The sequence below is a fragment of the Falco punctatus genome (assembly GCF_963210335.1).
Source record: "Falco punctatus genome assembly, chromosome: 3".
Lineage (NCBI taxonomy): Eukaryota > Metazoa > Chordata > Aves > Falconiformes > Falconidae > Falco > Falco punctatus.
Window position 1 is genome coordinate 62,837,626 of NC_137582.1, and position 22,235 is coordinate 62,859,860.

Genomic DNA, 22,235 nt, shown 5'->3' on the forward strand with positions numbered 1-22,235 from the left:
GCTTATTTTTTCCTATTTGGTCACATTTGTGTTATTTGCTCAAAATTATTTATCTTGGTCATAAAATGTCCTTGCCCTCTTATGTCCTACTTTATCTACTCAATGTAAGGTGAGGACCGTTGTTTTTTAAAAAAATGAAGTGAGACAGACTTGTATAACACTGCAAATATGCCTTCAAGGAGGTGTGCTGGAAGGGTAGCTCTTAGAAAAATAAACTAGATTGTTCTTACTCGTTTTAGCGATGTTACAGACTTCATGCCTTTCCTTACCTTCTTGTCACCCAATGATGTCTAGTGTGAACAGTATGCAATCATACAGATTAGTGTTCACTGAGTTTTCGATGGGAATATCCACAGATTTTTTTTTATGTTATGTGTTCTTGTAAGTCAAATACTATGCAGGAACTAATAGTAGTACTTGGAATTAAGAAATCTGATTCTTTTTTTGTCCTTTCTATAAGATGCTATCTTTTAGGTGAAAAGTAAGTTCTTTTTTCAACATCTAAATGCTTTTTAAACTTTTTTGCCTCTTAAATGAAAGACTGTTAAAGAGATGATGCAGGGGAAAAAAAGCTCAAAGCATAAATGCCTTGGCTGTAAGAATTGCTTTCAGTATAAATTTGGTTCCCTAGACTGTTTAGGCCTCCATTCCTCATTGCCTTAGTCCACAGAGCTATTTGAAAAACCTCTTAAGAAATTAAATAGTAATGTTAGATATGAAATAGTGTCGTGTTGGGTTTTCACCAGTCTGCCCACTTGATGCATCATTGTGGTATGGTCCAGGGCCAGCAGGTGGAAGGATCTGTGTTGTATGTTTGTGTGTTCCCAGTAAGGAGCCTTCATCCTGATCGGCCAGAGAGGGGAACAAAATGAGGCCATTGTTGCTGCTTGAGTTTGCATGAGTGCTGAGTGTTTCTGTCTGTGTTGGTCTGTGTGTGTGCATGCGTGTGGGGTTGCTCACTGGGAACATGGGCTCAGCCTTGCTACTGGTTGGACCTGTGGCAGCCTCACCTCTTTATCAGGCTACCAGATTCAGTTACTCCCTAACACTAATGTGGTTTGCTGCACTAATTGAAGATCTTTTACAACCTGATCTAATGTATTTCTAGGTGCCCAGGTATGCTTCAGTTACTAGTTGAATAGGCAGAGGTTGTTGATATTTAACATCTAGCAACTGTTTATTCTAAGGTAGTCTCAAATATTTTGTGACTTCTGTACTTGGGTTGTCAAAATGAAATTGGTTTCCAATGCATATTAGCATCTTATCTGAATATCAATTTATTGTTAGAGAGGAGGGAGGGAATTCTGATCAGGTATTCTTTGCAAGATCCTGTTGCACATTTCTAAGTATAATATGACATACTTCACTACGTTTTTTAGGATTTAAGCCTTTGTATAAAATTGTTTTTGTCTGTTGTGATTGTGAAGATGGCATCGTCAATCTGTTTATGTGCTTTAATTTGGGTCTGACACTTCTGGGTCTGCAGTTGTATGCACTGTGGCCTTGGCGTTCAAAGTTATGATATCATGAACTAGCCATTTTGATATTTGAGTTGGTGAAAATGAGACAGACTGTAAAAGTTAAGTGTTTTATTAGGGGTTATTTGAAAACTGGGGTTTCCAAACTGAATGGAATTCAGTGGGGGAGTGGGGGTGGGAATAAAAGAAACTTAGAGTAGAAATAATAGTCATCCTGAAGAAAGAACATATTTCCATACTGAATTTTATTATGACAGAATAAATAAATAATTTATTCAGCCCCCCACTTTCTGTTAAACATTCCTTTGCAAGACTTAGCTTTGTTAACAAGTTTCAGGATGCATGTAAATTCTAACTAAAAATGCTTCTACAGCAGATGTTGCTTTGTCTTATCCGTAGTTGAGTTGTAGAAGCTATATACAAATATTAATAGTCTCTGGTATCTACTGTGCAGCAAAAGAAATAATGATTGGATCGAATGTATCCTGTGTGAGAAGTGACCACTTCTTCATTCTGTCTATTCAATGTGAAATGGCTTGAGGCAAAGGAGAAAACTTTGACTTGATTATTAAACATTTTATTATCTTTGAATTATACTCTTACGTTCTTGACCTTTTTGATATTTACAGGTATAATAAATTAAATAATGTGTTAGATTGAATAGACTGAGTAACTGAAAAATAACTTATCAAGTTGAATCTCTTTCTTTGAAGCCTTAGGAATGTATTAGTCTTATTTGTCAGGATAAAGAAAAAAAAGGTAAAACAACTTTAAATTGGTATAGATTCAGATTATCTTATACCATTTGTATAAAGATGGAAAATACCTATCTTAAAATCAAAAAGTTAAAATTGATGTGTTTAGATTTATTCTACATTTCACGTTAATTTTGATTTATACCCAATAACTGAACTTGTAGTAAGTAGTTTTTTGAATGATCCTAGGATGTCTTAGCCAACAGATTAACTAGGTCTATATCCTCAATCTCTGTTGTGTAATTTCTGAGTATTATAGATTTGTACTTATTAGAATTGCTTTATTATTCTCATTTTTAGTATGTGATATCCCACGGGGAACAAATGATATCAAGCTTTTCTACACAAATATGCGAAAGATTATCCTTTCTGTGGTTGGGTATTCCACTTCTGATCAGGATGGTTTTCAGCAGTCTCCTGGACATCATTCGGAACCGGACAGGTAATGTAACTATAAGGTTGACTGTCAAATAATGTCTAACTGAAGTGAATCTCCTTTCATTGAAGATTTTTGTCAGTTGAAAATTGACTTACTTTACAAGTGAAAGAACTGGCTGTATAATGAGAATGAATCCAATGAATATCTAGGTGGCTCTTCTCGCTGTTTTTCTCTATATGTATAAAGTGTTACGATAACTTTTAAACTATTCTCTCAACTGACACCATTAATTTTATCTGTGACTTCCTAGTTCATGTGAAGAAACTGGTTTTTTTTCCATGGACACTTCCAAAATGCATTTGTTGTAGTCCTAATAGGACTATAACTACTTCATTCCTTGCAATGAATGTTTGATGTCTGGCATGGAAATAGAGAAAAATAACAAAGGCTTAGTGGCCTTTTCCTTGCCCAGCCCATATACCAGCCTTTCAGTGTAGTGTGTACTGCACTCATCAAAAGAACGATCAGTGCTGAGGCTACCCCTACCCTGTCAGTCCCTTGAATGAAATGGTCTGTTACTGGGAGGATTTCTTTGCAGCACTGGCAAAGACCTGGTCTTTAAAATGTACCTGTCACTTTTTATTTAGACAGGTCGCTGTAGCATTTGGAGCCCTGAAAAAGGAAAGAAATTCAAAATCCTATACAAGTCCTAATTATTAAGATGGCAAAGCATAAAACTGAAATAAAGACGTGTTAACTTTTAACACTATAATGAATATATTTTGCATAGGTTATTTCTTGAGTCTTCGTGTTTTTCTTCTCGGGATCCTGTTACATAGGTAATGAAAAGATCCTACCTAGTCCTGTTGTTTTTAGCATCTATGTATGTAGATGTTGTCTTGTAATTGCTTGTACCTCTTGAACTGTAGATGCTGAACACTTTGGGACACTTAACAGACTTTTTGACTAGAAAGGTGTTTGTCAGGCATAGTGGGGATTGTGAGTCTATCTGTATCTGCAGCAGCAAGCAGGACATTTCTTTATTTGGTAGTTGGCATTTGTTTGTTTTTTCCACTTGACAGCCTTATCAGTTCTTCTAGATTTGAATTTATTCACTGGCTAAAGATGATGAGGATCTTAATTTTCTGAGTAGACTGCAATTCTTAGAAGAGATCTGAATGTGTTTACTACTAATCTGACTTGGGAAGTTCTGTGTCAAGGAATTATGTGAATCAGTTGACTTCCTAGTTCCACTGCTATCTTAAGGGATGAATTCTCACAGGTATTAGTTCAGCTGTCCTGAACTGAGTCAGGATTCTCAGAAGCATTAAAAATACAAATAGAAATTATAAGGAAGAAGAGCTGTATGTTTGCACAGTGTTGTATGGAGCAAAAATTACCCAATTTTTTCTTCTTCAGCTGTTGATTTCTGCTTTTATTTCTTTTTGAATTTAAACTCAAACTTTTTCTCAGTTAAGCTTTTAACTTAAGAAAATATGCTGAATCCTAAAATAACAGCATCATAGCTTTCATATATGAGCTTATCTGCCATGTATTTTGCAAGCCAAGGTGTGAAATGCTAGGCCGTGAAGGGATTGGAGCATCTGTCTTGCAAGGAGACTAAGAGCTGGGTTTGCCTAGTGTTGAGCAGGGGAGTATCTTACCAGTGTTTGTAAATACCCGACAGGGAAATAAAGAGGAGACTTCCAGTGGTGTCCAGTGACAGGACAAGAGAAATTCAAAACCTGATTGGACAATGTCCTGAGTAACCTGCTGTAGCTGACCCTTCTCTGAGCAGGGGTGTTGGACTAGGTGATCGCCAGAGGTCCCTCCTGACCTCCAGCGTTCTGTGAAACACAACTTGCATTGCCTTCTCCCTGCAGTACTTTCTTAATCTGAATAAAATATGTAGAGAAAAAGCATTTCACTTTATCACCTGAAGATAGTTGTTTATTTTAGCACCTTACATTCTAAACAGTACCTTCCACTGCTAAACATTCTGTGAAAAAGCTGTCACGATATAGCTGCTGAATTAATTTTTTCTAAAAATGGAGAATTGAATTAATTTGAAGGCACATGTAAAGAACATTGTATTTCAGTATTAAATTTTGAGGAAATACTCAGTGTAGGCTATTATAATTACTCATAAGTTAATTTTATTGCTGCTTTTGCTTGATGCAATCTTATTTTCAGATTTGAGAACTCTGTCAGACATATCAATGCGACTTTGGATGTTCTCCCTGTTAAAGGACCTCAGGGTCCTCCATTACTTGTACAAACCGATGATCTCGTTCAGAATAAATCAGATGCTCAACAGAATTGGACTGTTAACCCCGAGCATTTGACTTTGACATTTCCTTCTATTAGTAAGTATTTTTTGAAGTTAATAAAATAACCACTCCAGTATTAAAATAACTGCACTGTGTACTATGTTTGCAATTATTTTGTCCTTGTAAATGTGGCTTGGCCTGTGATCTTAGTGCAGTAGCTTTACATCTAAACAGTAAACTTTGTTTGGACAGACTTTTTGTTAAATTGTCAGAGGGTGGCATGCTCTGTGTGTGTACATGTAATATGCATTTTAAAGCATTGTGAAGGTAAAAATAGGGCAGGCAATGCTTTATCTTCATTGGTGCATCTCTGAATCTTGGGCATTTCGGTGAATTTTTGTACGTGTTATCTTTTTATAGCTTTTTCTATATTACAGGTGGAACAGCAGGTACTGGACGTGTAGAGGTTGTCAACAATTCTATTAAGATGTTGGCATTTGAGCTTTCGTGGCCAGCTCACTGCCTTACAATAACGCCACAACATGGAGTTATTGAACCAGAGTAAGTTTTTTTTCCATAGGTTCCTTTATGTGTGAAAGTGTGGTGAGGTTTGGGAGGAATTTATTTTAGTTATTTTTTAGGAATTCATTTTAGTTTGTTTAGACTATAACCTGGAAGTAACTATTTAGTTAGTTCCACCGTATAGTCTTTTTGTCAGCTAACATGCAAATCTAGCTTTTCTATTTTAGTACCTTATCCTTTTATAGTTCTGTATAAAGAGAATGTTCTTTTGTCACCTATGACATTACCTGGAGGCCAGGAATTTTCTGTGCCTGGAAATACTATTATTATTACATAATTTTCCAGGAGCTGGGTGGGTTGACAAAGCTGAAGCTTTAAAAATCTCCTTTCGCAGTAGTGTTTTTTTTTTTTTTTTTTAAATAATTTACTTGTTTAAAAATAAAAGGGACTTCTTCCCCTCCCCACAACAAACAAATGAAATGAAAAATAACAGTTCTTGTAGAATGCTTCTCTTCTGAGGACTTACGGTTTTCTTCTGCAAATGTGCTGATATTCATCAGAACTTGATTGTGGGTTGGTTTTTTTTGTGTTCTGACAAAACTGTTTTTTGTTACTCGATCTTTGGCTTCTCAGTATCTGTAGGTATGAAAGAATGACAAACCAGTATCAGATCACCTGTGTCTTAATTAGCAGTATTTTGGAAAAGTAGTCAAAATATCACTGCGTGTGTGTATGAGACTTCTCATGGATGTCAGCAAAGCTTTTCACAATAAAATGCTTGAAAATTCTGACCACCTGTCACTTCTAAATTTATCAGATTTTTTTTTAAGGTCAGTTCAGAAGGGCTTTTAAGACCCGCTTGTTAAACTCTTCTCATCTTCCAAAAACTAAAAAAAGTCTCATGTTCCACAAAAAAACATGTTTTGCTTTGTGAGTTTTATTGAGGTAGTGTCTTTAACTTGGTAGATGCTTGCCCAAACAGGTACTTTATTTTCAGCAGATACCTGCGTCACTGTGCAAGACGTGATACATGTAAACACTTAATTCTGTATTCATGTAGATGTAAATTTTTGGATGTACGGCTGAGGAACTTTCATCACTAGTGAGAACCAAATAAAGAGGATTCTCTGGAAGGGCTAAGATATTTGCTACTCCTTGCAGGTTCAATCAGTGCCAAGAACAATGGTTTCAAAAAGAGAACAATGAACAACTTTCCAGTAGCTGTTGACAGTAAGGGCACCTTGAGTGTCTCATACCCTAGACTTATGACTGTTTGCAGAATGGTTTCTTAAAAAGAGGGAATTGAAGGCCGGCTGCAAGCAATTTTCTTGCACTGCACAATTTTAATATATGTTTCTTTCACTGGAGAGAAATTTGCCGAAACCTCACATGTTGCGTCCAAGTAAGCAGTCTGGATCCAGAACAGAGGCCTGCAAGTAGGGAACAGACCCGTAGGAACAGCTGACTGAAGCACAGCGAGGTGCTCTTGCCTGGATTTCTACTTTTCACAACCATCTCCCTGCGGTGATGGTGAAAGAAGATCCTAAGATCAAGAACTGACTCTGCCATGCAAGGGCAAGCAGATCACCTCCTGTTTCACCTTGACTATGCTCCTTAAGTTCCATGAAATGAGCTAAAGGCAACTTCTAACCTGCCTGAATGTGGAATAATAGAGTCCCAGGTCCCTGCTGAGCTTGGTAGCATTCTGAGAGATTTTCTTGTGGAGGCGAACTGAAAATAGCCTCTGGCATGTCGCTGTGCCTCAGTGTTGGGTGTATTGGTAAATGCTGTGAAGGGAATTGTGCTTTTGGAGCAAGGACTGCTGGAATCTCCAAAGGCTACAAGAGCCACCTTTAGAAAGTGTTTCTTCCCGAGGCTTTGCTCCTTTCCATGGCAATGAAAATACTGAGAGGTAGTGTCTTTAGGTTCAATATGACTTTTCAGAGGCGTGTGGTTTGTGATCCCAAGCAAGCTGGATTTGCGAGAAGTTTGCAGTATATGTCACAGACAAGCTGGCAGGAGCAGAGACAATGGAGTGTGATAACATAGTGTGTGTACTTAGTAAGTCACAGTCTCACGAACACAACTTGTACATGAGAGAGAGAACCATAAGTGGCAAGTGTCTGAGAACTGCTGAGATTCACAAAACCCCCACAATTCCTTAAGGACATACCAGTGTCCTGATTTAATATTTTAAGGCCATTAACATCTTGTAGTTGAAGTTTGTAGAGATGGTGATATTGGGGCAGTAATGATGGGACTGATCTTGTTCCTACACTAAACTTTTCAAATGCAAAGTGCTGTGCTAATGACACTCAGCTAATTTGGGTGTAGCTTGAGTGCTTTTGCTAACATACAACCAATGACATTTCCTCCAGTGATTTTGTACTCATTTTTTTAAATACTTCAGCACTTAATTTCTCCCCTCCTTTATTTAAATGTCTCCACCATGGAATACGGAACATTTTAAATCAGAATTTATGTTCTTATTGGTGAAATTACTGTATGATGCCATAACTGCCTCAAGTAGGTTTAGAGTCTTCAGTGTCCTCTACTGTAAATAACTATAGAAAACACTGATAACATTAAAAGGCTTTTTTCTTTCCTCCAAGATCAGTTCTGCATGGGAGGAAGGAAAGCAAGCTTCTCCTCTGAAACTAGAATTAGTTTAAAATTGAAATGCAATTTGTGCAGTATACTTAGTTTGAACAGTACAATTCCCTTGTTGACTAGTATTAAGCTTATTTTTCTGAAACATATATAAACCTGACTGATTCTATACATTAACAATAGATAAGATTTACCTTTTCCGTATGACCCCTTATACAACCATCAATGACAAATTTATAAAGTGTGTTAGTGTTAAGTTTCTGACTACTAAGGCTTGATAATATATTGGATATCTGAATACCTTAAATTTAACTATCTAAAGATTGTCTTCTCTTACCTGCTGTCATAAAGTGCATCCCTTTTTTAAGGTGGGCTAGCAAGATCTGTTGTAGATAATCATTCTAATGCAAAGATCATGGTAATATTTTTTTTTTTCTTTTTTTTAGGAGCAGTACAGTAATTCTGGTGAGTCCTAATCCATCACTTGCCACAAAATGTTCATTAATTCCTTGGAGTGGCCTCATCTATATTCATTGTGATAATGGACAAAAGGTATGTGACTTGCTTGAGAGTTGAGGTGTTTATTTTACTTTGCTGGCTAAGGTCTAGTAACAGTGCTAAAACCTTTTAGATATGAGACAGCAGTTCTTTCAACTTCCGTTATTCTCTCTGATTAGTAAAGTTTCTTAAAAAAAAACTAAACCAAAAAAAGCCAACAAGAAAAAAGTGTAGTTGAGATGGTGTTTTGCAAATTGAGATTCTTTGTTTATTTATCTCTGAATAAATACTATGATGTGAACACGTAGACTGAATTGTCAACAAAATTGCATCTGTACACCCAGCACTGCCTTATGCATAATCTTCTAAATTGCTAAATATTTATGTGTACACATGCATATCTAAAAATAGCCTAGTATATTTTAGAATAAAACAAGTTAAGGTTATCGGACAAGTCACAATAGCTCCTTTTGAGCTCCTTTGTGGTAGACTTAACCTTCTGGCTGACAAATCTATGATAAAAAATGCCTAGAACAGATTCTTGCTCTTTGTGGATTTAAATCAATGACTTCTCCCTGATTAAAATAAGGCATATAAATAAAATTTATGAAGCTAACAGTTTCTTTTTTCATCAATGTAAAAGCAGAGAAGACTCCTTGGTGATCTCACCCAAAGAAACAGACACCATTTCCCAAAGAAATAGACACACATCTCTGCTTTCCTTCTTGATGGAGGAAGGTGAGGTATGACCTCAGAAGTGGAAACAGCCATAAAAAAACCTGAACAAAACAAAAAGGGAAGTTGTTAAAAAGAGTGATTTGAGAAGGAAATGGAGATTGTACACATAGTTAACTCTTACGTTCTACAGTATGAGAAAAGGATTTAAGAGAAGAAATCTACTAGGACAAAAATAGAATGTAGCAAAATCAATCAAATTGTGAGAGATCTGATAGCTGATAATGCTTTTGCTGTTTCTTTGCTACGTTTCCAAATAAGCAAAAAAATATGCTAAGGTTTTTCTAGCGTTATCTGTAACATTAGCATTATAAGTGCTAATTATGTAGCAGAAGTGAACACAAAGCTTATTCTGTGTGAGGCAGCCCTGTTCCTGTTCTCTGCAAGCAGGCAATATTGTAGGAGTTGTCAATTAAATGTAACTAAATTATTATTCCTATTGAATTACAATATCTAGGTAGCAAATTTTCAGTAATTTTCCTCTTCTCCTAAATTAAACTTGTCCTAAAATCTTTAAACTTTGTGAAGTTAGAGAAAACCTGATGATTTAATATATGAGACTCTTTTTCTATTGGAATGTAAATCTGAACGACGTGACCTCTTACAGCTGATGGAAATATAGCTAAATAGCTTGACTTGTTGATATGTCACTGTTCACTATTTAAATCTTTCTTTTTCTCCAAATTGTGCAAAAGTGTATAAAAGTGCAAATTCAAGAGGCAGTCACACAGAGCATGTCTGGAGCAGACTTCCCATCTAGAAGAGAAGATCTGTTTACCTCACAGTCCAAAAGTCCTACTGTTCATGTGGCAAAGTCTCTCTCAGCGCTCCCTCTAACAAAAATGGAAATAAAGAACAGAACCATTGTTTTTCCTAAAACGAGACCTGGCCAAAGCTCAGGTAATATTGCTTACTTAGTATATACAATATCTGTAGTATCTTGTATTCAGGGGTTTTATTTACTGTACTGCACGTTTGTGAGCTGGAATGCCATGAGTTTGGTTTTGTTGTTTTAGTCTGATAAATGATTGACCAGTTCCCCTCTTCTGACCATACTTTGAAATATTACTCCTTGTGATGGAACTCTTCTCAGAAGTCCTTCTTTTTTTTTTCCTGTTTTTTTTTTTCTTCTTCTCCTCCTTATGCAGTATAGTCACACTTTTTCTCACAGATAGATTTGCATATAGACAGGTAGTTGCTGATCTTTTTTAAGCAACTATGATGAATGCAACCATACTGTGCTTGGGAAAGAGGACGCTGTGAAGTTACTGCATTTTGCTGAAGCTCTTTTGGGTCAGTGCACTTTTGCAGTAGATCCATTTTCATCTATGTGTGTCCCCCTAAGATGTGTGATAAATCCATCTGCATGTAACAGAGAAATAAATGTTCTTTCTTAAGACAACAGCAATGTCAGCTATGAGTCTGGTTATCTTTGTCCTCGCTGGATCATTAAGTACTTTTAATTCTGGTAATGCTTCAGATTCTCCAAATTACTGTAGAAACTGTCATTCTGTTGTCTAGATACCAAATTTTGTGTTAGTGCTTAGCGTTCTTTTCTAGGTAATGAGGACTTTTTTCTAATGATTCACTGATGCTGCATATTCATTTAACAGACTTTAGAAGTTTTAAGGCTTAGTTTATCAATTATATCTGGGGGGGTAGGTTCGCTACACTTATGAAAGAGGAGTATAATACTCCTTTCCTTTCCTGTTTCTGTAAAATACCCGTATAATATATATGCAGCTAAACTTCCTGAAGTACTACTCTAGACTGAGGTAATCTTACAAATGCTCTGTTAATTCTTGGCTATTCTGTTCTTATTGATACTGTCAAAGCTGAGACTTTCTTTTAATGTCAGTATTTATTCTTTCTGCAATTCTCGCATAAGTTTTTTCCTGAGGTTTCATACATATGTTTGTGTGTGTGTGTGTATATATGTATATATAATATATATATAATATATAATTATGCTGAGTAACAAATCCATACTAGGGTGAGAACAGGTTTTGATGCAACTTTATTTAATTGGTCTCAAACTAGAACACTGTCAGTGCTTTTCCCTGAACAGTCAAATAATAGCTTGGGAGGGAGTTTGGTATCTTGAGGGGCCTTGAGGGGTTTTTGGATATGTTTTTGTATACTGCTGCGTGAAGGTATCTGCCAAAAATCTGAATGCAATAAAATGAGACCATTGGAGGTGACTTAGATGCTCTCTCTGCTGTTCGCCATGTTCTGGATTTATGGGAAGCTAACTTCCTACTACCAGCAATCCATGTACGTAACATTCTTTGATATACTTCAGGTTCTTTTAAAGAATTATCTGTTATTGTTGTAGGGTTATTGAGGGTGAGAATTAGGTCTCACTTTGTTTTTTGAAGCATCTTCAATATGATTCTTCACTAGAAGACTTAACTTCCAAATTTCTTTTGTATAAGCTTTCAAGAATTTTGTGACACTGTGCTTTGTTTGAGTCTGCCCTTGGTGTTGGCATCGTAAGAACAGTTTCCCTTAAACCTGTGTGTCTTGAAACATAGTTTCTCTTTAAACTCTTCCCACTAAAGATACTTGAACAAAGACATTTAATATACTAGTCTGATGTTTTTCTTCTAGAGAGTTACCTGGAGATGGAGAATAAAGGGGATGAAAATATGAAGTGGTATTTGTCATCTTTTGCACCACCCTATGTTAAAGTGAGTGAATGTTTATATTGGCAATTTTATGCAAATCTCTTGTGGGTGGTTTTTTTTCCCCCTTCTCTCTTCCTGCTGCTCTCTTCCCTCTCCATCCTCTCAAGAAAGAATATATATTGGCGCATGAACTTGGTTACAAAGTTTCTTTTTGATTCTTTTCATAGCAGGGAAGTGTTTTGCTCTTTTTTTCATCTCTAACGTGCTCCTTGAGTGTGAATCAATCCCTGGTTTGCTTATTGGTTTATAGAGTTTTCTTGTGTTCATCCAGTATCATCATCCAGACTGCATTAAGTAATCAAGTGTACATGAAAGGCCCATGTCCCTTTTGGTTCTAGAATGCTAGACTTACCTTGTTTTGAGACTTGTGCTGCTGGGATTGTGCTGTACATGGTATCTCTGTAGGTAATTGAAGTTAGATTAAGGATATTTGAATTACACTGCTGTCACCTGTGCAATTACTGTAGCTGTACCATTGATATTTGTAAATGCTTTCCTATTATTTTTGGTAGTTTGAAGTGCTATAATGGTCATTTTAATTTTATGCTAGTATTATTATGGTCTGTTGTTGTGAAGTGATGAAAAATGGTTATGTAGCACTCCTAGCTGTAGCCCAGAAGACTGAATATGCCATGTTCCAACCAGTGCACCACCTCTAAACTGGAGGTCAGTATCATGGTGACTGCATAGATGTAGTAGTTTTACTTTTTATTAATTTGTTTTTAGGGAGTCAATATTATTTGTTCACTTGAAAGCAGCTTAATTGGTTGCATTTTTTTTTTTTAGTCCTTTGCAAGAGTAGTGTGTGGAGTGGGTGTATTGTTTGTGTTTGGTTTGGAGTTGTGGCTTGGGGTTTGGTTTAGTTGGTTTTTTGTTTTTTTTTTTAACTTCTGAATCTGACTCATAACTTTATTTGCAGGATGTGGATGGAACTGGTTGTGTTTATAGGGTTACTTACTCTGCTTTCATATGTTCCCGTGTTTCTGGGACTCTTGAAGCTCATGGAGAAGAAAAGGTAAACTGATATTTATAAATATTTTTGTGTATATTAGTGTATCTCAAGACTAAATGGCATCTTACATGGGAAATTCTTTGAAATAACAGTTGAATTTTTGAAGCTGGTAATATTTTATCTGATAATATAAAATACTTGCCTTCCAAACTTGGGTTCTGGGGTGTATCAGGTAGTCAGTATCTACTTACCACAACTGTTACAATGTCAACTGCGTTGATTCGAACTACTCATGCAGTTTGTTGACTTCAACATGGTGGTGTTTGTGTTCTGTTTTTTCTTTTTTTTTTAAGATAAATTTTTCTAGAACAGAAAACTAGTTTTTAAATTTTTTGTAAAAATCCACAAGAAAATTGCAAATAATACTAGATTCTTATGAAACTATTGTGGGAACTGGTTTCCCTTCCTTAGAAGCAGTCTTGTCATACTTGTTCAAGAACAGTTTGAGTTGTCTGTTCCTAAAGTTGATTTCATTTGAGTTACAATTTTATCTCCTGGCCAGTAGAGGGTTTCATAACCACAACTATAAAGCATGTCCAAGGACATACCGAATGGGTTTCTGTGTGGCTTTTGTCCCTCATCTTCTCCCTAGATGCTACTTCAATTCTACCCATTCATCTTCATGAACATCTACCTTTTAATCATTATGGATTATTATGATATTCCTTAACTACATTATTTCTATGATGTTGCAATTTGTAATCTGTTTGCAAGACACAAAAAACTTACTCCTGTCCAGTTTCATAGTTATTTTGTAATACTCAAAACCATTATTTGAATTTAAACAATTGTCTTTGCCTTAGTAATCCTAGTTCAGGTCTATTTGAATAACATTTACACTGTTGCCATGTCAGGCTGTTGGCTGGAGCTGATAAGGTACAGTGCTATCACAGTTTGCTGTTTTTTGCAGTGGGTATGATAATATTTGGCTCATTAGATATAGTTGTAGTGACTTATTCTAATCTGCTGCTCCCCTTCTCTTTTTTCCCCCAACCTCAACTCTGAAAACAATGCAAGTTTACTCTTGAATTAGCTTGGTACAGGCCTATACAGAGACAGGCCTTTGTTATATAGGTGACCTTTAAGGACGATCAAAAGGCATAGCCTGCAAGTTGATTTACATTTCAGGTCTCCTAGTAAATGTAGCATAGTGTGCTTGCAGTCTTGGAGCTGGGGGAGTACAGTTGTTCACAGGTTAGCTGGCAGATCAAAGAAGATATTGCTGTCTTTCAGCTGTGCTTATTTCCCCTCCTTGTCCCCTTCTCCCCCATTTTACTAATAGAAATAATTGTGCAAGCACTTGCTGAATTTGCTTGAAGCAGATTAGCTGAACTCGCATTTTGTTCAAGTTTGCTTACACAACCTATTTCATCAGAACTTTTTCTCTTGTGGGCAAAGGAGGACGAGTATTGTTTTCTGCAAGATCACCTGTGTGTGGAATGTATGTTCTGTAGTGTGTAAATTTTGTGCTGGCCTAATTGTAACTTTGTGTTGCTAAAATGGTGAAGATGTATACATTATTTTCATAAGGATCTGCAAAACCTTTCTCTTGGTTTTGTAGGTTGCTGTAATCTTTCTACCTAGAGATAAAGGTGATTACACCCAGTTCTGGGATCTTGAGTGTCACCCAGTTGAAAAACCTAGTTGGAAACACAAATTAAGATTTCAGCTTTCTGGAGCAGTAAGTATATAAATGCTATAAATGCTGTCCTGGGCATAAATTTTTTATAATGTCTTAATTTTACTGTACAGTACTTTCTCATATGCACTGGCACATTCTGAAAAAAAAAATGCTGATGTTTTTGTTGGACTAAAGTGTACTGGTTTTCTTATGTTACAAAAATACTTTTTTCATCTTGCTTACGTGATAACGCGTTATCTTTTGCCATTTAAGACATAACATTTTACTTTGCTCAGAGAAAGTAGAGACAAACTTACCTTCTGTGGAAATTGTCTGTGGAGACACAGATTTGCTTGTATCGGACACTTAAGTGAATTGGTGTTATTTTTGTAAAGAAGTAGTGAGGTAACTGACCTTTGCTGTAATATGTGACTTAATGTAGTACTGGAATTTTCAAATATCCATATTGGAGATACTCAGATTGTTAGAGACATATCTATTATTTTATCAGAGTAACAACGTAGGTGGGCGTGATTTAGAGATTCGTACATGGGAAAAATTGAATTTGAACTCTCCTTTGCTCCTCTATTGTTTTTCAGCTCTAACTTATGGTGAGGCTTGGAAGGAGGGCTTTGGGAATTGGAACTGGTTTTTCTGTGCGCTCTCTCCTTACCTTGCTTTTAATCCACACCTCACCATCCATACAGGAGGAATCTACGTAGGACAGAGAATCTATAACTATGAGGAGAAATTCTAATGATTAGTTAAATGAGCGGAACGTAAAGAGCTTTGTATGTTCAGTGTTGTATGTTTGCTATGTATGCTTTGCTGCCTTCTCCAGAGAGTTTGACTTCTTTATCTGGGCTTCTTAGAAAAATATTTGGGATCTTTCTTTAGAGTACCAAACCTGTTTCAGTAGTAGGAACCTTACTTACCCTTCTTGCTGGGGTACCTTACCTTTTATTTTGCAAGGTTCTTGTTCTTGCCAGTAGGTAATAGTGTTGAAAAGGGGACTTGTTAAAAAAGTGTGTTAAATAACTTCTGATTTTGGCGTGAAGAACAAGACCTGTATAATGTTTGGTTTGGGAAGAGTTTTTTTATTCAGCTTTCATCTAATTCTTTGAACACAATTTTCCTTAAAATGAGGACAATGTCTATGTCATTTGTCTGTTTAAAGCTAGTTGAAACTGAGAGAAAATGGATTCTTTATCAGAAATCTATTGAGTTTTGAAGATTTCTCTTTTAAAAAAATGTGACTAGTTGTCAGACAAGTTGTGTAAATCTTTGAGTGGCACAATTTGATATTAATGTTTTTGAACTACAGTGTCAGATGTGTTCCTCTTGATTTTTTCAAAGCTGTTAACAATTAGATCTTTCTAGCATCTCTTTGTGTATATGGGGAAAATTTTGTAGAAAATACTTGAAATGTGTCACGATCATTTTGAAAAAGAGTTTGAAAAGGAAATACTTTATCAACCAGGTAAGGAACTATACTTTTCTTTGGAAGAGGGGTCAACACAGAACCTTTACTTAGATTGTTGCAGCTTTTTAATCAGATCCATTGTTAGTCAAGAAGACAAGTCAATTATAACCTATTATGTCCTAGGGATCAAGCATTTAAACTGGGTTACTACAGCTTTGAAAAGGACTTGGTTCCTGCTGGGTTTGCTGAGGCAGAGGGCTATGGCTCTGGTTAATGTGATGTTTGGTAGAGTGAACTAGGAAGACTGACTGACTTGTCACTCAGAGTGACTGAGTGATATTTATTCGTAACACCACTTCAAAAGAAATAAATTTGGGAAGGCTTGGCAAAGAACTAAAAGAACAATGTGAAGTTAGGAAAATCAGTGGCATTTACCACTGTCGTTTTTTTCCTGAAAAGCCGATCAACTGTGACTTTGATTATGCTCTGCATGCATTGGCAGTCCCCACCACTGGAAACAGTAGTCAGGAGCTCAGAAGATCATGTCTCCAAAACTGATCCCAGAGACAAAAGGAGGCATTCTGCATGTGCTCTGCAGCCCCAACCTCTCAATGCTGGCCATTCAAACTTCCATTTTTCTTTTCCTGAGAAACATTTGTTAGGCTGCTACTGGGTATTTTTCTAAGTTCATTAAGTTAAGAATGATGTGCACAGAAGTCCTGGATTGGTATTTTGGTCAGATTGTTGGGCCCTTCTATGTGAAACTGGAAACTATCAAGAGCTTGATTGAAGGCTGAGGCAGCACCTAAGTTCTGATTGCTTCTAAAGCATGGAGAATGTTGAGGACTTTATAAAGAACCCCTGCTATCATTTGAAGATATTGCAAACATTAAATGCATGCCATTTTAAATTTACACAGGTTATGTACTTCAACTGTGTAACTATGAACTGTTAATGTATCGTTTTGTAGCAAACTGAGCTGAATTTCTTCATCCTTAAAGCAAAACATACTCCTAATGGAGTCCTGATTTGATTATTATCAGCTTTACAAAGGTTCATCTTCTTTGAGTATCCCAGAAGTGAGAGGAGGAAAAATCTTTTTAAACTCTGTGAGCAAAATAATTTGCATTTTAAGGCTAAACAAATTTCTGTGCTCCTGAGGTGGCTTTGGAAGAGCAGCACTCTGCTGTAACCTTTCGGACAGTGTTAACATACTGATTTCATTTGAAACTGGAAGAGTCAGTACAGGCTATGGTAAAGCATGCAGTACTTCAGGATGCCCTTAATAAAGACTGGGGGAACTTCTGATTGTTTCCATAAGGTGCCTTATTCTCATGCAGTGAAGTTGCCTTGTTGATAAATTAGAACTCGAATGATAACACTGAGGCATGACACCCATCGTTTTTCACTAAATGGAAAACTAAAAACTTTTGAAACAATGTGCACATGTACAGATCCTTTCTTGTCTTTATGTATTGGGTTCATTCCTGGTTTGCAACTGAAAAATACTCTTTAAAATTAAGATTTTTTTTTTTTGGCTGCTGCTCTCTCTGACAGACTGATTAGCAGCTCTTTCAATAGAAGAAACAAATGCCTAAAGGACAAGTTTGTCATAGCAGCTCTATTGAAGATTATTTTCTTTTTTCAGTCTTCCCTGTGTAGGGGAATCAACTTCTTATCTAACATCAGCACAGTTAAAAAAAATTGAGATAATGTTGTGTGACTGTAAGTTTAGGAGGTTCTTTTGGCTGTTTTAACTTTGTTCAAGATGTTGTGACATCAGGGGCTCCAAACAGTATCTGGCTAGATGAGTTAAGCAGAATTTGAAACTGGCCATTTAGCAAAGTATTCCCTTAGGGTGATCTGGTCATCTTGTGTTAGAGTATACTGAACTGGGTGGTCCTGACAATGGTAAATATTTTGGCCTAATTTCTGATTGTACAAGTGCCATATCATGCATTATCAGATTCTGTCTTTCTGGAGAGACCTTTCTTTGAGAAGCATGTATTGTTCATATATAATAATAACAAATATAATAATAACTAAATTTTTACAAAGCTTTTTTCTCTTGTGAGAATTCAAACTGTGATGATGACTTAATGCCTTCTTTCTGATCGGTCATTTAGCTGACTTTGCTGGTTTTGAGGCATATAGGCAGAATGTCTGCAGAGGAATTGTTTTTTGTTTTGGCTTTTAATAAAATCTCTGTTGCTAGCAGCCTTCTCGAGATTCCACTTGTGCTGCTAGTTTGTTGTGAACTGGCTTGTAGCAAATAAAGTATTCATAAGACACAGAAGCCTGTTAAAGTATTCCTCCTAAATCATTGCTTCTGTCTCAATGAACCCAGACTACTGTTCCTGAAAAAAAGTCTTAGACCAAGGCAAATTATTTACATACTTGAATACTTAAATACTTTTGAATGCAAAGTTTAAATGCTTTTCTTCTTGCCAATAGGGTACTAAAACAGAAGATGAAACTTCAGTTGTGAAAGCTACTGCAAGTGCCCTCACAAAAACTGAGCTTCCAGTTATGCAAGGAATGAACGTTTACTCTGAAGCACAATCAATCATAGCAGGGTATGTAAGGACAAAACTTGAAACAGGAGAGTCTGCAACCAGGTACAAGGCAGGGGAAGGGTAAACCCAACTCCACAACCCAAACCTTTTTTTACCATTAGGACAGTTATGTGGTGGAACAGGCTGCACAGAGAGGCTGTGCAGTGTCTATTCTTGAAGGTTTTCAGGATCTGACTGGAAAAAGCCCTCAGCAGCCTGGTCTGCTCTCATAGCTGACCCTGAGTGGAGCAAGAGGTTGAACTAGAGATCTCCGCAGTCTTTTTTGACCTGAATTGTCCTATAGTCTATGTTAAAGAGTTGTAGCTGCAACCACAGACTTGCCAAACCTCTTAATGACTTTACATTGTTCATTCTTCCATGGTTTTTCTTTTCAGTTGGGTTTCTGAGTTGCCTAACCATGGTAAATCAATTCTTAGCAGCAGTACAATCTTGTGTATGCTTTTTCTATACTCCCCTTTTGGAGACTCCATAAAACTGTAAACTTGCTTCTGAGAAGACCACTGTACTGCATGTCTCAACCTTGCTGTTCTTCAGCCTTAAGTTAATTTCTAGTTCCTTTACTATGGGATGATGTGAACATGGGGCAGGGGAGTAAAATGTTTTGGTTAAACGTAACATCTCGGAGCCTAGTTCTCTAGTAAAGCATATGGAGGAAGAATTCAGGTTGTGAAAGTGTGTATAAGTAAATGTACTTATGTTTATGCCACAGTGATGCTTTCATTATTCTTTCTGGCTAAAATGTACTGCCTGTAAAACTTAGGGTGAGAGAGTTGATGCCTTCAGGACCTTTCTATTTTTCCCGATTCAGTCTCAAAATAACACCTGTTGTCTTGAAGTATGATAATCCGTATATCTAGCTTATATAAGTATGAAATCTTAATATCTTAAATCCCTTTTTCAAATCAGACAAAATGAGGTAATTCGAGGGGTGTATGCACCAGAAGACCTGTACACTTTTCCTCCAACTAGAGTTGGGGAATCATGCACGTTGAAGGTCAACTTGCGGAATAATTCCTTTACAACACATATGGTGAGTTTGACAGACTTTATTTTAAATAAATGTTCGTAAGTCCTTCTAGCACTTCAACTGCACTGTTGTTTTTTTTTTTTTTTCCTCTGCACAGAAGATTGCAAGAGTACAAATTTTAGTTTGTTAGTTTCAAAAGTCAGTATTGTATTGGAAGAATGTTACTTTCCTGTAATTTTTCTTTCCTTTTGTGTGACTGCATCAGAGTGTATTTATAATATATTTGCACCTGAAAAAAAAGTAGTTTGCATAGATTTGTTATCTGTTATTATATAAGTTATGTTATATATATAATATATGTTATTTGTTGTTATTTATATTATTCATGTATTTTAACTTTAATTAAAATAGTGAGTTGTAAATCTTTCTTACTATGCACAAATGTGGGCATGCTTTATTTTTAAACCTCGGGTCTGTGTAAAGCTGTATTTGTAAGTGACCTGATTTATCTTAAGCATGTCATAAATTGAATATGATAGGCTTAAATCTAATGCACTTTTAAGCATTCTGTATTAAATTGCAGCTGAAATTTCTAAGTCCCAGAGAGCCTTTCTACATCAGGCACTCAAAGTACTCTCTAAGGTGAGTAATGCATATGCTAACATTCTCTCCTAACAAAAAAATTAAATCAGTAATTCAGTAATAAATACCTTCTCTGTATGTATGGTGCTAAAATGTAGATATAAATATCCAACATTCTGGCTGTCTAGTTACAGGTTTTTGGTTGGGTTTTTCTACTAAACTGTACTCTGTAATCTTGGTTAGAAGCAGAATGAGCCCACACAGTTATTCTTGCATCTGCCAGTTTCTTCCCTGCAAATTGTTTCTAACAGTGCTGCTGCTTTTAATGCTAAGCCTAATGCTTCGTTTAACCATTTGGCATGCTGTGCACAATCAAGTCATTCCTTCCATTTATACTTTCTGCACAACAGACCAAGCAAATTGCCTTCATCATGCTTCTAATTTGACAAACCTGCAGAGCTGCATCAAAGATTCTCTGCAAATTCAAAGTCTGAGCAGTCAGTGGAATTGCCCGGTCATACCAAGTATTTCAGCATATTACCTGCATAAAAAGAATTTTCAAGTTAGTGATGATAATCCCTCAAAATAAACCCAGTCATCTTTGGAGTTCATTACAAGAACTATATAACAGTCATATTAGTCATCTCTTCAAGAAATATAGCTTCTCCTCTGTAGCAGTGGGATTGTCAAGCAGACAGAAATACAACCATTTCATAGAAGTCATACAGCATATATTCTCAGTGTTTAAACAGGTCCCTGTTTTAAAGGTAGGCAGAAATTGTGAGTGAAATCGTAAATGGAATAGATACTCTGGCTCCTAATTTAATTTTGCATCTGCCAGTGATACTTAGCATTTATTATGCACCTGGGCTGTGGTGCTGTTAGCCACTGGTATTCAAGGTATTCATAAGCCTACTTCTCAGTACCTAGTGTTATAACTCCACTTAGCATGTGTTCCAGTGTTTCTATTTAACTGGCATCTTTTTATTAAGTATGTCACATCAGACAACACAGAAGGGTTTTTATGGAGGCAATGACCAAGATAAAATCTATCCAAATAAAGGTGACTAGCTACATCTGTCTGAGGCTGTACAGCTGCAGACAAAGGACAGGATGACTTGGTTGTCCTTGGAAAAAAAAGGTGAGTAACTTCACTGGAAGACACTTGGATATTTCAAAAATATTCTTGAGGAATGCTATAAAAGCTGTTTGGTATTTTTTCTGAGAGATGATAAACTGCTATTGCTTTTATCCAAAGTAGATGTAACAAGTTTAGAATTCAATCTACTATTTCTAAAGGTTATCAACTGAATATATTGCACCTTCTAATAACATTCTACAGCCTTTTTTTCTGGTAACTTTGCTGGTTTTTCTTCAGTTGTAAATATTGGCCTTTTGTAGCTCTTTTAAAATTAATTTACCTGAAGTCAACATAGCTGTCTGAAAGAGCTCTCCCATTTAAGGACATAAAGCACAGAATTACTTGACTTGGATAGATGCTTTTAGAAGTGTTAAAAGAACTTCTTTAAATCATTTTTATTTGAGAACAGCATCAAAGAGAATTTCAAGTAAGCCAGTGTTAACTGTTTCCTTCTGAGCTAGGTTAACCAGACATCTTACAGTGTAATGTTCAAAAGTAATTTTGAAGAAATAAAAAAACTGTTTGCAGGAACTTGGAATATTAGACTGTAAATAAGAGTGTAAAAAATAAAGTCCACTTACCTATATTTTTGGACCCAAATTGTGTCATGTAGTAAATGTGGTCTGTTGCATGCGCTTCATTTTGAGGGCAAAATTTGAAAGCAGTCCTGTGCAATCGAGTTTTTTGGATAATGGAATTTAAAGTTTGTATTTGTATTCAATATCAAGAGTCTGACCTTCAGAAGTTGGTATAGTGGCTTGCCAGTTCTTGTTCAGTTTGGTTATGGCATCACAAGTACCAATAGGTAGCACCTTTACCACACTTTGCGCAGTTGAAAATAGTAATGGGTTTTATCCAAATACAGTATCTTGCAACCATAACTCTAGCAAAAAAAAAAAGAAAAAGTTAATACTGTTCACCAAATATCTTAAAGCATGTATTCTGTTTTTTTTACCAGAGAGATGTCATTTAGCTAATA

The 22,235-nt window shown here is 36.2% G+C and overlaps 1 protein-coding gene across 5 annotated transcripts in view; it reads left to right on the forward strand.

The window, feature by feature from the left end:
- The window catches only part of CEP192 (centrosomal protein 192), a 78,152-nt gene that overhangs the window by 46,946 nt on the left and 8,971 nt on the right, over window positions 1–22,235 (forward strand). For 4 of the 5 annotated variants that reach the window (XM_080378088.1, XM_080378090.1, XM_080378089.1 and 1 more), the window contains 11 exons: window positions 2,534–2,675; window positions 4,806–4,978; window positions 5,320–5,443; window positions 8,461–8,566; window positions 9,943–10,147; window positions 11,858–11,937; window positions 12,854–12,949; window positions 14,508–14,627; window positions 18,445–18,566; window positions 19,473–19,596; window positions 20,117–20,175. In XM_080378088.1, the coding sequence (XP_080234214.1) occupies window positions 2,534–2,675; window positions 4,806–4,978; window positions 5,320–5,443; window positions 8,461–8,566; window positions 9,943–10,147; window positions 11,858–11,937; window positions 12,854–12,949; window positions 14,508–14,627; window positions 18,445–18,566; window positions 19,473–19,596; window positions 20,117–20,175 (1,351 nt within the window). The remainder of the gene's footprint in view (window positions 1–2,533; window positions 2,676–4,805; window positions 4,979–5,319; window positions 5,444–8,460; window positions 8,567–9,942; window positions 10,148–11,857; window positions 11,938–12,853; window positions 12,950–14,507; window positions 14,628–18,444; window positions 18,567–19,472; window positions 19,597–20,116; window positions 20,176–22,235) is intronic. The other variant, XM_080378091.1, reaches the window with a different exon arrangement.